This window comes from Sorex araneus, chromosome 2, assembly GCF_027595985.1.
Source record: "Sorex araneus isolate mSorAra2 chromosome 2, mSorAra2.pri, whole genome shotgun sequence".
NCBI lineage: Eukaryota > Metazoa > Chordata > Mammalia > Eulipotyphla > Soricidae > Sorex > Sorex araneus.
In genome coordinates, this window is record NC_073303.1 from 180,113,707 (window position 1) to 180,130,768 (window position 17,062).

General features: G+C 37.9%; 1 protein-coding gene across 1 annotated transcript in view; it reads right to left on the reverse strand.

Moving 5' to 3' along the window:
- The window catches only part of SAMSN1 (SAM domain, SH3 domain and nuclear localization signals 1), a 176,813-nt gene that overhangs the window by 126,079 nt on the left and 33,672 nt on the right, over positions 1-17,062 (reverse strand). Inside the window, exons 4-6 of the mRNA XM_055129040.1 lie at positions 13,606-13,643; positions 12,269-12,355; positions 2,408-2,496 (exon numbers count right to left, since the gene is read on the reverse strand). Of these exons, the coding sequence (XP_054985015.1) occupies positions 2,408-2,496; positions 12,269-12,355; positions 13,606-13,643 (214 nt within the window). The remainder of the gene's footprint in view (positions 1-2,407; positions 2,497-12,268; positions 12,356-13,605; positions 13,644-17,062) is intronic.

Consider the following 17,062-nt stretch of genomic DNA (forward strand, 5'->3'; position numbering starts at 1 on the left):
TTGTTCTTTGTTCCACTGTCTTTGGGTATCCGTTACTCAACCATTATGTTTCTTTATATCCTCTCCAGTCTCATGCCACGGACAAGCCAGGCTGTCTTTCACACCAGAGCTGATTTTCCATTTGAAAATGGCCCCCTTTCTTCTAAAAATAAACTGCTTCAGGGGCCAAAGAGATAGTAAAGATAGTGTTTGCCTTGCTCCGAGGCTGGTTCAATCCTAGGTTTGATCCCAAATGTACCACACAGAGTCCCCTGAGCACAGTTGGATATGGTCCAAACCTCTGGCCCAAATTAAATAAAAAGTGGATATAAGTAATCTGCTTCTACTTTTCTTCAATCATGCAGAGTTTATTTTTAAATCACTTTAAATACACAGTAATATTTATTCTACTAAATAGAAAAAAAATCAGTTGCATGATTGAAATAAGATTTTCCCCCTATTCCAAAAGGGAATTTTCTACGTTAGATAGCTCCTGATTATTTGCTACTAGGTATCTATTTCTTCAACTAATGTTTAGCAACAAACTACCTAGCACAGCTAAGTGGCTACCAATCATCCTCGAAGGTTTATTTCTTGGCCAACTAAGCATTCAGAAAGGTTAGATTAGGGTTAAGATTATTCTTTAACCCCCTCTTGTAGAAATTTCTATACCATTTGTTTTTTCTTCCTAAGAAAGGTTCTGGTTTTCTACTAAAATCCTAAGGAATAATAACTCAACATGAAACATCATGTCTGGGGAGCTCTTACCGTAGATGCACTATTATTATTTCCTGGGTATCCAACAAAGCTTCCCTAAGATACTGTGTCTGAGGTGTCATCAAAATTTAGCCTAATGAGAATGCATATTTCAGAGATAATCTGCCAGCTGTGTTTATGAAAGTGTCATCAAGTCTCGCAAAGAGTAAGAGGAGGAGGAAGGGGAGGGCGAACATCCTTGGTGACTACAGACAGCTGTTGAATGTTTCTCAGCATCTCACAAATATAAGTCACAAGTCTAGTGCTTTACTGATATATCTCACTTAAATGTCAAGAGAGCTTTAAGATGCATGCTCTTTATAGACTAATTTTAGAGATGATAAAACTAAGGTGGAAAAGAGATTTGTTAATTTTCCAGAGTTGCACAGCTAGTTGGGGCCAAACCATGACAGAGTTCAGTCTGACTTCAGAGTTTTCAATGAAACATGATAGGTCCTCAGGTACCCGCCCTGAGAAGCCCAGTTTTGTCACTGGCAGCAGCAAAGTGAAGAGCAGAAATGGTGACTGACAAAAAGTTATGATCTACAGAAAGTACATCACTTCAGGAGTTAGACTGGATTTAGGAATAAGAGCTCCTTTTGGTTTGTGTGTGTGTGTGTGTGTGTGTGTGTGTGTGTGTGTGTGTGCCAAATTAGCCACTCACAATTGATCTACTATGTGACCTCTGCCAACTGATCAATCTACTGTATCTACAATCATCATTTCTAAGATTCCAATACAGCTATTAGTATGATTAAAAGGGAAACTCATGACTTTCAGAAAAAAATATCAAATACCATGATGCTTCATTTGGCCTGACTTACTAGATATCATTTTCCCCTTCTAGACGAATAGCAGCTATTTTACTATGAACTCACGTAATGTTATTATTCTTAGGAAACCCCAAAATCGATATGTTCTTAGTTTATTGAATCCCATGTGGCCAGAAAGATAAACCCAGGTTAGATCCCCAGCACCCCATATGGTGGTCCGAGCACTGCCAAGTGTGGTCTTCCCCCCACCCCCCACAAAAATCTTGAACTTCTGAGCTAACTAACATAATTTTAAAAGGGTCATGTCTGGAATCACAGTATATGTTTTCATATCACACGTACAAACACAAACACAAAGTACATGCTCCAGGGGGCTGGAGTGATAGCACAGTGGGTAAGGCGTTTGCCTTGCACGCGGCTGACCCTGGTTCGAATCCCAGCATCCCATATGGTCCCCTGAGCACCGCCAGGAGTAATTCCTGAGTGAAGAGCCAGGAGTAACCCCTGTGCATTGCCGGGTGTGACCCAAAAACCAAAAAAAAAAAAAAAAGAAACAAAGTACATGCTCCATTGATAGTCACCGGAGAGTTTTAAGCTCTTAGCATAGGTCTTGTCAGAGAAAAATCCCAGTATACTAACTTAGCAGATTCAGAATTGCTTATCTCAGGGCTGTATAGCATCATGTTTTGCTTAATCAAAATGGCTTATTAACTCAAGTCATCATTCTGTTTTTTCATTTATATTCCAGTTCACAGGAACATGAGCATATCAATTATAGTGCAACCTACAACAACAAAATACAAAATATCTACAAGGCTCTCTAGGTATTATGCACTGCACTTAGCATATTACAGAATTCATAAGATATTTTCACCAAGTACCATATAAATGATAATTACGTGTGTTACCTGATAGGGAAGATCTTGTGGGTTTTTTCCTTGAGGAGTACGTATATTATTACTCAAATGGAAATCATCTTCATCTATATCTATGAAAAGAGATAAATATTATATTGAAATTTTCATAAATTAAAGGATTATAGAAACTGAAGTGCAATTCAGAACTCATGTTTTCTTTTATAGATACTACAGTGACTACACCAAAAATATATTCTTAAAGATGACTAAGATACTGGACTGACAAGAAACAACTATCTAAAACATAAATCCAACAAAATAAAAACAAAGACCACCACCAAGCAACTGTACCCAAGCAAATTCTGGGAGCTCTCTGGGACACAGATTTCTCTTCTAAATAAAACAGTAGCATTCTTGCTGCTAAAGTCACTTCTAACCCTACAATGCTGTGATTTCATGAGGCCACCAGCCTTCTTATTTCTGTTCAGCTAAACTTTCTATCCCTTTGAACTTCATTATTTTATTTTGTCTTAGTGTGAATTATTTATGTTGAAGTTGTTCTCTTGCCCCTGCTCCTGGCTGTCTTCACCTGGGCCCCTCAGAGGGGGTGCGTTGAGTTTCCCTCCCTGCCCTGAGCAGAGCCCCGGCAGCTGAAAACCTCCAGAACTCAACCACAGCCATGCTTGAGGCCACTCTCCACATGCTTGGACAAGCCTCATGCACGAAGGAACCGGCAGAGGAACCCAGGTGTGCGGGACCCAGGGCTGAGATCTCCAAGCCTGCTCAGATTGGGACTGGGCCTCCTACACCCAGAAACTGCCCTCGGCGCCCTGTAATCCCATCAACGGCCCAGAACCAGAGACTAAAAATCAACACTCCTGGAAGATCTCTTATAGCCTAGTTGTCCCTCTCAGAGAACCTGGAAAGGTATCAAGAGCATCCTGCCCGCACAGCAGAGCCTGGCAAGCTCTCCGTGACGTATTCGATATGTCAAATACAGTAACAATGATGGGCCTCATTCCCCTTACCCTGAAATAGCCTCCAATGCAGCATCACTGGGAAGAACGAGTAAAGAGAGGCTGCTAAAATCTCAGGGCTAGGACGAATGGAGACGATACTGGTGCCTGCTCGAGAAAATTGATGATCAATGGAATAATAGTGATATAGTGATAGAAGTTATTTTATGCATAGTCTAGGAAAATACTGAGGTGTGGCATCCGTTTGCTTGTAGCCAAATGAAAGCCTTCCAAGAAAGTTGTAGGTCTTCCATTTCAGGCCCTATAAAAGGGGCTCTATTTAAATTTCAAATACACAGTGTTCTGCAAAAGGATAGGACTTTTTGGATGCCTTAATGTTGTTTTGTTTTGTTTTGTTTTTCAGATGGATACTGAGTCTCCTAGAAGTCATTTGCCTAACTAGCCAGGGACTCTGCCATTAACCATCATCTTTTTTCACTTGTAATCATTACTGCTTCAGCTTTCTGTGGGGAAGAAGGCTCAAGCAAGACTTACTATCCATACACAGTGAAAAAATAAGTATTTTTCTTCAAACTTCTCATCATAGGTTAATTCAATGATACGTTAAATTCACAGTCCATCTCAGAATGCCTTTGCATTTCAAAATAAACTGATTTTGTGATCCAAATTTTCAAAGCAAGAATTTTCACCATAAGATCAGTGTACAGATTTCTTTTGCCACTGTTTGTCATTGTTCTTTAAGATTTTAAGATTTTGTATTTAGGAGAAAAAAATCCTTCAAATTTCTTTATTCCTTTTCAGCTACATACACACACACACACACACACACACACACACACACACACACGCACGCACCCACACCCCTTTTTGAAAATCTTCCTTAACATGAATTTTACAGTGCTCCTCTATAATTATTCTTTTTAGCTAAGAAAAGACACAAGGATGGAAAAAAAATAGTAATGTAGCCTCCTGATCTCTAGAATCTAGAAATAGCTGAAGAATGTGGATTGTTAGATGTTATATAACAATGCAAGGCAGAGAAATGAATGATAAAAAAAAATCTACTTTAAGAAATATCACAATGACTCAGAGCTCCTGAATGGAATAATGAAGAATGGAGATATTTGAAAAGAAAGAGCAAAAAGAAAACTTTATAAATATAGTGACAATGTTAGAAATACTAGCTAAGAGTAATGAATGAATTAAGCACCAAGTAAGTATTGAGATTAAAATTATTTTTTGCTTGATTTTGTTTTGGGAGCCAAATTTAAGGATGCACAGCGGCTGCTCTTGGCTCTACACTGAGGACTGTTCTGTGCTTGGGGAACCACCTGCCATAGGGACTGAACTGTGGTTGTCTGCATGCAAGGCTAGCAACTTAACCCCTATTCTATTTTTCCAGTTCCTAAATAAAAGATAGCTTAAATCAAATGGAGCATAGGGAAAATGTAGGACTTAATGGGTAAGGCAAAATTTTAGCTTTTTATGTTTTTGGTTTTTTTTTTTTTGCTTTTTGGGTCACACCTGGCAATTCACAGGGGTCACTCCTGGCTCTGCACTCAGGAATTACCCCTGACAGCAATCAGAAGACCTATGGATGCTGGGAATTGAACCTGGGCTGGTCACGTGCAAGGCAAACGCCTTCCCCACTGTGCTATCGCTCCAGCCCCCCCAAATTTTATCTTTTTAATTTTTATGAGGAATTGAAGCACTTATTTGCTCATTACCTGGAATTCTGAGATCAACTGAAGTCCCATGAGACTGGAGGAGGAAATAGTTTAGGGACACATAGACCCTTGGTTGTCTATTACTGTGGGGTGTCAATTGACTCTCATTTAAAAGAATTATTTACTTTTATTATAATTTAGGGAAAATGGACACAAAAGTGTTAATGTTTTGATATGCAAAGTTACTATGTCCTTACTATCTCCAAGGCACCCCACTTTAGTGTATCTCAAGTGCTGGGTAGAAAAGTAACTAAACTAGATGAAGTGAGTTTTGCCAAGGAGACAACAGGAGTTTGACAGAAGCATGAAGTTTCAACTGACACTACTTGAGCCTGTAGGCTCAATGACAGACAGTCCAACAAATGTTTTTCAAGACAGAGTAAATATTTGGATTTTGATGTAAATTTTCTACATTTGCAAACTACATTATCTAAGCAAGTGTATAGAATTACAAAAAATGTAATTTTGTATCAATAATAATCGGATCATACATGAAACACATAAGTTAAAACAATCAGTATACATAAGAATGTGCCTTTTTACATAAATATTACTATTCCAACTGGCCTTCAAATTCAGATAGTGAAAAAAATGGGCTTTTGTGTTTGTTTGTTTAAAAAAAATCATATTCCTCAACTTCTTGTTGATTCTAATCATAATTCCAACCATCAGCTTGATGACATTTCTGACTATACTCAGGTAAGTACAATCTTAATAAGAAAGCTCCTGGTTCATTTGGACAAAACACTAAAACTTCAAATGTTCTTATTCTTCAATTCAGAAAGCCTTTCTTGGAAATAAAAGAGACCCACTGAAGCAAGCATCCTTTTCTTAGCTTGTTTATTTCCATGTCATAAACACACATTCAGGTGTGAAATAAGACTTCTCTGTCATTCTTCTTTAGTATAGTCTAGCCAGAGATAAATAACTTATTCTTGGGAAACTATTGAAACTAAACTGTAGGCAAAAGGGTTCTGATAGCAACTAGAATGTAGTATGGAGGGGTTTCTCAATGCCACCAAACAATCCTCCTGACACTGTGTGTCCTAAAATTCAACTCAACCCTGACACACTCAATTCAGTCTTACAAAACCAGTCATTCTCTCCTCTTTCTCCTCTATCTCTCATTCCCTTTCTCTCTATCTCTCTCTGTCTCTGTCTCCTCCTCCCTCCCCCTGTTCCCACCCCCCATCTGATAGAATCAGAAGACCAGGTGGTTACCCACCCATGCTTCTGAATAATAGGCTGCAAACTGCAAGCCTCCTCCTGTTTAAGCTGCCACTCCCAAGTACAGGCTATTGTACTTCTGCTCAATTGACTAGAAGTCAGAAATCCAAATAATCCCCTACCCAGGCTCAATTAATATGCTACAGTGGCTCAAGGAACACAAAGAAACATCTAAATTAGTAGATTAATGGTTTATTATAAAGGATATAGCTTAGGAACTATATGATGATGGCAAGGTGTGCAGAAATGGCCCGGAGATGCACTGCTTACTGGAAAATATAAGGCTCCCAAACATCATGTGTTCATCAACCAGGAAGCTCTTTGAAGCCCCTTTTCAATTTTTATTTGGACTTCATGACATAGCTTGCATTGACTGATCCAATCTCTATCCTCTCTTCCTTCCCAAAATGTCAACTGATGAGACAGAAAGATCCAGCCTCTTATCACACTATTGGTTCCACTGGCCTTCAGTCCCTCATTCTTAGAATTTTTTTTTTTTTTTTGCTTTTTGGGTCATACCTGGCGATGCACAGGAGTTATTCCTGGCTCTGCACTCAGTAATTATTCCTGGCGGTGCTCAGGGGACCATATGGGATGCTGAGAATCGAACCCGGGTCGACCTCATGCAAGGCAAACACCCTACCCGCTGTGCTATCACTCCAGCCCCAGTCCCATCCTTAGAATTTTTTAAACATTACCATATTCACATAACTAAAGACACCCTTTGGTTCTTGTCCCCTAGAGAATTTCAAAGGGGAAAAGAACAAATATGATCCCTGAAAATAGCACAGCGGGTAGGGCATTTGCTTTGCACAGGGCCGACCCAGGTTCGATTCCTCCACCCCTCTCGGAGAGCCCGGCAAGGTACCGAGAGTATCCCACCCGCACAGCAGAGCCTGGCAAGCTACCTGTGGTGTATTCAATATGCCAAAAACAGTAACAACAAGTCTCACAAAGGAGACATTACTGGTGCCTGCTCAAGCAAATCGATGAGCAGCGGGATGACAGTGACAGTGAATAAAAAAATCATTTGCAACTTTACTCATTTGTCACCTTGAAAATAAAAGTATCAATCCAAGAAAAAAAATAATAAGATCTGAGTAAGATTAGATATATGCTCCTTCTGAATAATTTAGTAAAACAATAACTGATGAGAATTCAGGAAAAGCGTCAAACCAAAGGCAAAAGTTACACTTAACATCTCCCATCTAGAAATGACATATAATATTGACATCATAAATTGATCTGGAAAAAATTCACCAGATTTCAAAGTTTGTTCTTTTCAACCTTTACTGTAAAACAAATGCCAAAATAACTTTTTAAAAAGTTTAAATATATTTTAATTTACTAAGATGAGCACTTTCTTACTTATTATGTTGAAAATCTAACTATTATAAGTTTAATTTCCTTGCTCTCTAACCATTTTTTCATTTGTAAAGCACCAAATACTCCATTTATCCTACATTTATTTTCTCTTTTGATAGCGGATATAGATTCTTAGAAGAAAGTAATGGCCTAGACATTAGGCTCGGTACTCTTCAGGATCTAAATTCTGTGCATAGAATGAATGACATTTAAAAGAAATACTATTTGAAATAGGAATGAATGACCTTGTTTGTCTTGAAGATTATAAAAATCCTTTAGGAGTTAATGTCATCCCTACCCTTTATTTCCATATATTTTTTCTTATAGCTGTGAATAGCTTTTGACAGTTTTAAAGACATCATTACAATTTCAGCATTAGTATTCAATAAAATCCTGGGTTGTGGTTGGTAACAATGTAACACCTCATCTTCAGCCCACTAAGGCTGCCTATCCTCAGTCACAGAACACCACCCTTAAGTAATTATGCAATTAACTGCTAAAAAGTGGTGTTTAAAATGAGAAAGAAATATTATGGGTTGATATGCAGGGCACTAATTGCTTAGAAATACTCTGAGCCTTCCAAATGAAGCTACTACACCCAATAAAATTTAAGTCCACAACTTGTGGCTCTCCCTCCCACACTGAATTTCTCCTTTAAATTTACAATAGCACAGACAGTCTTGGTCTCAGGCCATCAACTCTTCCTAGCATGGCAATAATCCCTGGGAAATGTCCTGTGACTTAGCTGCTACTACTGAAATGTAGGCTGATCTTCTTAGACGCTTAGGCAGACAGGCAGACACACACACACACACACACACACACACACACAAACACACACACGCACGCACGCACGCACGCACGCACACACACCCCACAAAACATGGTTCCCCAAGAATTTGAGAAATACAAAGCTGAGAACAATTCTATAAAGACTTACTTTACTTCTACTTACTTCACTTCTTCTTTAGCAAAGAACAAAATACAAATCAGAAACATTTCACCTAAGGACAAGAGTTTTTGCTGTTGTGTCAGGGCAGCTACAATAACCTGCCTATTTCTTCAAAACTAAAAAAAAAAAAAACTCTTGAAAACAGTTCTTAAATAAACCAGAATGACTTTACGAGACTTTTGGAATGATTTCTAACTAAAAATATCTCTAAATATACTTACATCTTTTTAAATCTAAAATTACCTTCTGCTCATTAAAGGTATGAAGAGATGCACGGATGGGTGAATGTTTGACATCCTACTAAGGATGTAATGAAGAAAACTAGCTTACATGAGGTGAAGCCAGTCCAATTATTATGTGATATTACAAAAGCATTTCTTATGCTCTAATTAAAAGAAAATATTCCATGTAATGCCAAAAATTTGCCTCTTTATAATAGGAAACTGTAAATATTTTAAAATTCAGTTAAATTTTGTTTTTTAACTTTTATTTTAGGTCGACCCAGATTCAATTCCTCCTTCCCTGTTGGAGAGCCCGGCAAGCTACTGAGAGTATCCCTCCCGCATGGCAGAGCCTGGTAATACTACCCATGGTGTATTCGATGTGCCAAAAACAGTAACAAGTCTCACAATGGAGACGATACTGGTGCCCATTTGAGCAAATCAATAAACAACAGGATGACAGTGCTACAGTGTTACATTGGTGTGTGCTAGGCTCACTGGTGTTAAATGATACCTCACTATTGCATTGATTTGCATTTTCCTGATGAAAAGTGATGTAGAGCATTTTTCATATGCCTATTGGCCATTGGTATGTCTTCTTTGAGAAAGTTTTTGTTCACTCTCCCTCTCCACCCACCTTTTAAAAAAGAGCTTTATTGTTTTCTTGTAAAGTTCTACCTGTGTCTACTTTATGTATCTTAAATATTAACTCCTTATCTGATAAATAATAAATAATCCTCTTACTGTTTGAGGGGTGTCTTTTTATTCTGGGTTCTGTTTCTTTTGCAGTGCATAAGCTTCTTAATTTGATGTATTCCAATTTGTTTATCTTTTCTTCCATTTTCTTGGCCTACTGGTTGAGTCACTGAAAACACCAAGCTATCCTAGATAAAAAGAAGACAGGAGGCTTCTCTCTGTCCAACTTCAAACTATAATATAAAACTGCAGACATCAAAACAGTGTGGTACTGGAATATGAACACACCCTCAGACCCTCAGACCAATGGAACAGAAGCAAAAGTTCAAAGACAGATCCTCAAGACAGTTAATCTTTGGTAAAGGAGTGAAAAATATGAAGTAGAGCAATAAAACCCTCTTCAACAAATGGTGGTGGTCACAAACAACAACAAAATGAAGATGGCTACCTAACACCACATACAAAAATCAAATTTAAATGATTAGAGACCTTGATGAAAGACCTGAATTCACAAAGTATATCATAGAAAACATAGAACACTTCAGCTAAATTCTTTAACAAAATATAATCTTGAAAGTGTTTCAAAGGAAATTTTTTATATTCAGAAATACTTGGCATATTTAAGTGCTCAGTAAAAATAACTGAACAAAGTGGGCAGTCAATTCATTATTCTTATAATGAAAATATGCTAATTCCATTTGACCCAAGATATTAGAAACATTTCAGTTTAAATTCAACAACTATATGTCTTTTTTTTTTCCCCTTGTTTTTGGTTCCTTTGGTTTTGGGTTTGGGTTTTAGGTAATACCCAGCTGTGCTCAGAGCTTACTCCTGATTCTCTGCTCAGTGATCACTTTTTTCAGAACTTGGAGAACCATATGAGAATCAGTTCTGGGTTTGCTGCATGCATGGAAAGCACTTCACCTATTATTCTATTTCTCTGCACCAAATGCAAACTCTTAAATAATCAATAGCTAACAGAGTCAATTATTTCCTTTTTCATAACATTAAAGGGAGAGACTATCAAACAGACTTACTTTTTATGCTATTGTCATCTTGTGAACTCTTAAGACATTGTTTTATTCATTACTCTCCCCAAGTTAAGTAATTTTAATTATAAAGTCATTCATTATTTATACTTTTTCTCTACCTGGATAATAATTTGCTCTTCTTGGAATTAGTTAAATAATAAAATAATATAATTTTCCATTAATGATTAAGATTATATCTCTTAAATTTTTTAAGAGGTCCTAAATATAAAGACTGTTAAATATTTCTCTGTTAGAGGGTTTCCTTTGGGCTTGTTTAACTATGACAAATTTCGATATATTTTATACATAAAAGACTTCAAAGAATGTTTTGAAAATACAAAACAAGTGACTTAAATCATACTTCTCTTCTGTATGTCTATGTATCAAAACAGGGAAACACAGGAAAATACCATATTTGTTTCTATATGTGTGTATACATATATGTATATATATATATATGTATGTTTGTATGTATTTTTTCTTTTTAAAATGGACCACACTAGGATGACTACTGGTTGAACATCTTTGAAAATCAATACAAATACTTCTCAGAAAACTAAGAATTGAGCTCCCTAACAATTAACCTAACAAATAACCTAACAATTCCACTTCTTTGGGGCCCAGAGCAATAATAGTACAGGGGATAGAGAGTTTGCCTTGCACACAGCCAACCCGTATTCTATCCACAGCATTCCATATAGCCCTAAGTGCAGAGCCAGGAATCACCCTTGGGCACCACTGGATATGGCCCAAAACTCACACAACAATTCCACTTCTTTGTTTTTGCCCCAAAAGCCAAAAACACTTTTAAAGAGACATTTGTGCTTCTATGATTGCAGCACTATTCATTACAAGATTACTTACAATTGCCAAAATGTGGGAATAAGCTGAGTGTCCAAGAAAAGACACAGCAACTGTAACATATATGAACAATAGAATACTACTTGGCTATAAGGAAAGATGAAATCATGCAATTTGCCACTTATGTGGATGGAACTAGAGGGTGCCATTCTGAATGAGGTCAGTCAGAAGGAGGGACTGAAGCAATAGAACAGCAGGAAGGGCATTTGCCTTGTGCACAGTCTATCTGGGTTCAATATCCCCCAACCCCCGTGTAATTCCCCCTGCCAGGAGCTATCCTTGAATGAAGAGCCAGCAATAACCCTGATCACCCCAGGTGTCTCCCCCACCCCCCTCCCGCCACACAAAACACTGCATAAAATGAGTCAAAAGAAGAGGGAAAGATACATTATGATATCTTTCATGTGAGAGGTAAATCTCTCCTAAATAATGAGGTAATAGTAAATGAATGGAACCTAAGAACTGGCCTGTGGAAGTGAGCTTACCAAGGCCAGGGTGTGGACACTTGGGTAAAAGATATGATACTAGAATGTTGAATGCATGAAACCCAATCATGAATAGCATAAACCATGGTGTCTCAAATAAAAATTCTTAAAATACTGGAACAATGGAGGAGGCAGGTAAACAACTGAGTGAAGACCATGGTGCTAGAATATTTTATGTATCAAACCCTACTAATAAAAGTTTGTAAACCATAGTGCCCCCCCAAAAAATAAAATAATAATAAATCGGAATGTAATGTTTTGCTTATTTTTAATGAAGATGTAAAATTTCATAATCACCCTTCACCCCCTTTTAACTACATTGGAGAAAAGCAAAATCAGCTGAACTAAACTTGGCAATTACCTTTTTGCTGACAGAGTCTTCTGCTGTAGGAATCATTCTCAGAATTTCTGGGTTCCTGCCAGAATATTTGACTCACAGTTTTCCCTTCTGTAGTAAAGCAATGTATTGGTTAATAGACTCACAGAAACATTTGTTCAGTAAGTGTAAAAAAATTTGAATTAAAACAAATATCAACATATGATATTGTGTAGCTAGCAATAAGTTAAGATAGCTCAATGGTCTATTCTGGAAAGCTCTAGTCTCTGATGAATACCCCCAAGGTTACCTGTTTCTCATTAATTTTCATAAACTAAGCATGAATGGTACAGAAATTCCTATACATTACTTTTGGGTATATATATTTTTTAAGTTTTGGCGCATTTTGTATTTTATGTTTAAGTATCCCCAGCTTCCACATTCCTCAGAGTTTTGAGAAAAACAGTTCACTGTGTACTGAAAATACTTTGTGGTAGTATCAAGAGAATTTAAATTCTTAAATGAAAAGAGTCATTGTTTTCTCTGCCTCTTCTCCCAAGACTCAGAGCTGGACAATACATGTCAACAACTGAAGAGGATCAACATGATGGAGTTCCTTCTCATCTAGTACCCAAGCCTCTTCATTCCATAGAGTGTGTTATATACACACACTGGAAAATGCATTATAAATAAAACAAAAAATCATTGAGATCAACAATATGATGTTAAGTATTATCTGCTCTCAGACTTGACCACACATTATCAAGAATAATATGGGTAGGAGAAATAGAACAGCAGGGAAGGAACTTGCCTTGCATGTAGCCAACCCATATTCCATGACTGGCACTGTATATGGTCTCTTGAGCACTGCCAAGTGCACAGGGCCGGAAGTAAGCCTAGAGCATAGTGGGTATATTCCTCATTCCCCCCAAATTATGTTAGGATGAAGCATCTGTAGTCTTAAGTGTACACATTTAATATTGTGCTATGAAAATAGTATGAAATGGAAAATAAAATTTTGTTTACTTCCTTTTATTTTGAATTGAGTACCATTCAACTCAGAACTGATTCTGAGGTCAACATCAACAGAGACTAGACAAGTTAAAGTTGTAGAATTGGAAAGCAATCAACTAATAAACCATCAGAGACTTTTTTTCATATAGGAAAAGAAACTATGTTGAATAAATAAATGGTTTCTCTGTCTTGGTTGTTTATAGTTACAATAGAACCAAGCTTATTTAAAAAACTTATTTTCTAGAAAATTCAAAGATAACAAAATTGCACTTTGTTTACACTTACTGTGGCTTTATGGTAATAGCAGATAAAAAGAACTTTTAGGAAAAATAACATCAAATTTTGGGGTAACCTTATAAACTACTAACCAAATACTTTGTTTTTAGACATAGATCTCCAAGTTGACCTAGAGGAATAAAAGAAATACATTTATAAGTATAGCTCTAACAATCGTTTTAATAAAAATTGAATTACCTAGACTTAATGTTTGTTAATGTATTTGAAGAAAAGAAATAATTTCTACATTTTACTAAGTTCTACATGTAGTCTTAAAATTGCCTATTCGCAGACAGGGTGAAGTCTATGGACTCCCATGTGTGACTTACATGTTGCAGAGAAGAGAGAGGGAGAGAGAGGGCCATTCTCTTCCAAACCACATGTCACCCCAGGACTGGCTGCGAAGGTTAAAACTGATGTGATGATGAGTGTGTGATGAGCCCCCAAAAGGCATGGGCCAGAGCCACACTAGCCCCCCTGGGTAGCCATCAAGTCACTCACACCTTACGTGCATTTGGTCTGCTCAGCATGGGAGTCTGTCCCTGCCACCCAATTTTTGGGTGAGCTGTGGGCTCAGTCCAGAATGTGGAATTGTTTTTTGCAGGAGAAGAAAACCAGTCATAGGCCTTACTCAGGTCTTCTCGGTCCTTGCCTTTCCCTTAGAAATGAATTTCATGAGTAGACGAGCAGTGAAGTAGAAACAGATTTTACTTGAAGGATTAGAGGAAGGAGAAGGAGGGAGAGAAAGAGAGTGAGAGCAAGGTACTCAAGAGAGAACGTGGGCTTCTCCAAAGGCAGAGAGTGCCAAGTACACATCTCAAGAGGGTAGATGTGGGCACCATATGTGCTTGGGCACCACGTGCATTTGGTCATGTGGGCACAAGCAGCTCGTCAGCATATGGATGTGCTTCCTTTGTTTAAGTTGGCTTTTATAGGGTTTGTCCCAAACTGACCCATGGGCTAAGAGTCCATCCATTGCTAGGGAGGTTGCCAACTCAGGCAGAGTTGGGATGGTCTTCTTTGAAAACTCCTTCTCTTGATCTTTGTTCCTGCTGGAGCTCTCTCAAAGGATGGATTCAGGCTTCTCTGGTCCAGGCTAGCTCCATGTAAAGGTCTTATCAAGTCTTAGTTTCTGAGCTCACAAGGTGGAACTAGAGAGCCTTAGATCTAGGAGGCTATTCCTTCCCAGGAATTTCACTGTCATGGGAGCCCTTCCCTAATCTACCTGCCTACTTCAAGAGAAAAGTGCAGTTAATACAAAAATAATCATGGTCTGGGAAATTTCCATAGAACAAGCAGGAGTTAACATTGGAAAAGATGATCACACCTAGAAAAAAGTATTCATTTCAACATAAATGTATCAGAAGATAATCAATAATCAAAGAAGTAAAGTGGAAAAGTTATTTTTCAAATAATTATGTTAATAAATATGCAAACATTAGGCAAATTGAATAAAGTCATTAAATAATGCCTCATAAAACACAGATATAAGTCATAGTCACTATACATCCCTGTACAGAATACTAAATTTGTTAGTTTAGATATTTTCACTGTTGACATTCTTGATAGTCCTAAAATTAAATTGAAGCAGAAGAAATTCATATGTAATGCTTTTTCTATCCCTGAACATGCTGTAGTTTGTTTTTAATTGTTGAATGCAAAATTGCTGATGACATCTCTTGTCATTACAGTGTTTCTAAGAGACTTTGTTGGAAAGTAACTGAGGTACATAGCAAAATGAGGCATTATTTTCTGAAGGGGACTACTCCACAAATGATTTGAGGAAATCAACAGATTCTTCAATTTTACTTTAACTGGTTGCATTTTAAGGAGCTCACAAAATAATTCAGTTTAACTTGAAAAGTCCTGGGCTGGAGACATATGAGGGGTTGAAGGCACTTGTCTTTCATGCATTTGACCCTAGTATGATCCCCTGGGCATTGCTAGGAGAGACCTCTAAGTATGGAGAGCCTTGAATGACCCCTATACACTCCCTTGAATGACCCTTCTGCCCCCCTAAAATAAGATAGGAAAAAACATAATCTAGTCAGCATTATATACTTTATCCTTCACTAATCTTCCTTCTGCCCCTCACATTTTGGTATCTATCATCTAATCTGTAGAAGAAGCAATCACAAGTTAATAGCTGTGATTTTGCTTTAAGTATTTGATTAGGAATTAGGGAGCTTATCCGTGGAGAGAATGTGCAGCTAAGTAGGTGTGACAATTTTTAAGATGAAGAATCATGCTCCAAACCAAAAATATAAAGCCTTGTATACTCCAAACCTAGCTTAAAATTTCACTGCAATGTAAGTACAACAATGTACCTGAAGTTACTTAACTATGGCTGGTATACAATTAATGTTACTTGACAAGTGCTCTCGGATGTTCAACATACAAGTACCTAGTTACTGCAAATGCAATGCATAGCTTAACTATAAGAAAGCTTTATGTAGAAAAGCAAAAAATAGGAAAGAGTGCTTTAGGAGTGCAAGGGAGTGGATCTGGGGAGTCAGAGAATGTAGGAGATCATTGGTTTGTCCTTTCTCCCTTGCCACAGAGTTTGGGCTTATCTGGTAATAATCTCTAAACAATTCTAGACTACATTGGTATGTCCTGCTCCCCTTGCCACTAGGAGCTTAGGTACATCAGTCACACCCATCAAAGTGCTCCGAGTCACTTCCATTCCTTTGTTTATCTGTAACCACTTCTACCAGTTTATCAGCTTTTCCCCTAATCAGACTCTGTTAATTTGTAAGGTCAGAATTTGCTAGGACAGTGAACTTGCATTGTAAGTTAATATTGCCTTGCTCCTCTCCTCATGTTTTTTGAATAGTTTACTTTAATACAATGTCCTTTTTGTATGGACAAAGAAAGACAGTTGTAAATATGCTTTGGCAACATGGGATTTAATTGGCTTCGAACATTATTCACTCCCAGGCTTCTACTTTCTCGACTTAAGCCTCAGCTGCCCTTACTTCCTAGCACCCCCAAAAGCAGGGTCCTGACGAGGGATGGGATGGACCCAGGGCAAGCGGTGAGTTATGTGCTACCCTGACATCAAGATGGGCCTGTATGTTAAGAGCTTGGTCATGCACATGTCATGTCATGATCCAAAAGCAAAGATGAGACTAGGACCCTGCTAGGGATAGGAAAGACTAATCTGGCCTGAGCACTGTAGTCTGAGACCGAGATGACTCCAGGAGAGCAATTCTATAAGCTTAATGTATCTCTTGCTATGTCCATGCAAAATGATTAATAATATGAATACTTATATGTTAGTTGGACAAGGAGAGGAGAAACACACTCATGGGATTCCACTCTTGGGTGGGTCTCCTGCTGAAAGAGAATCTGTCCTAGAAGAAGCATCCCCTGAGGGAAAGAATTTTACCCTTATTGATTGTGACCACACCTATGTTTAAGCCCCAACCCCTCATTCTTGGGGATTTAACTAGGCTGTGAGAGTGGGCTGGGGGCCAGTCCCAGAGCCAGATCTGGAGAAGCCAGATCTAGATTCAGATCCAAAGGAGAAGAAGAATGAAGTAGCAT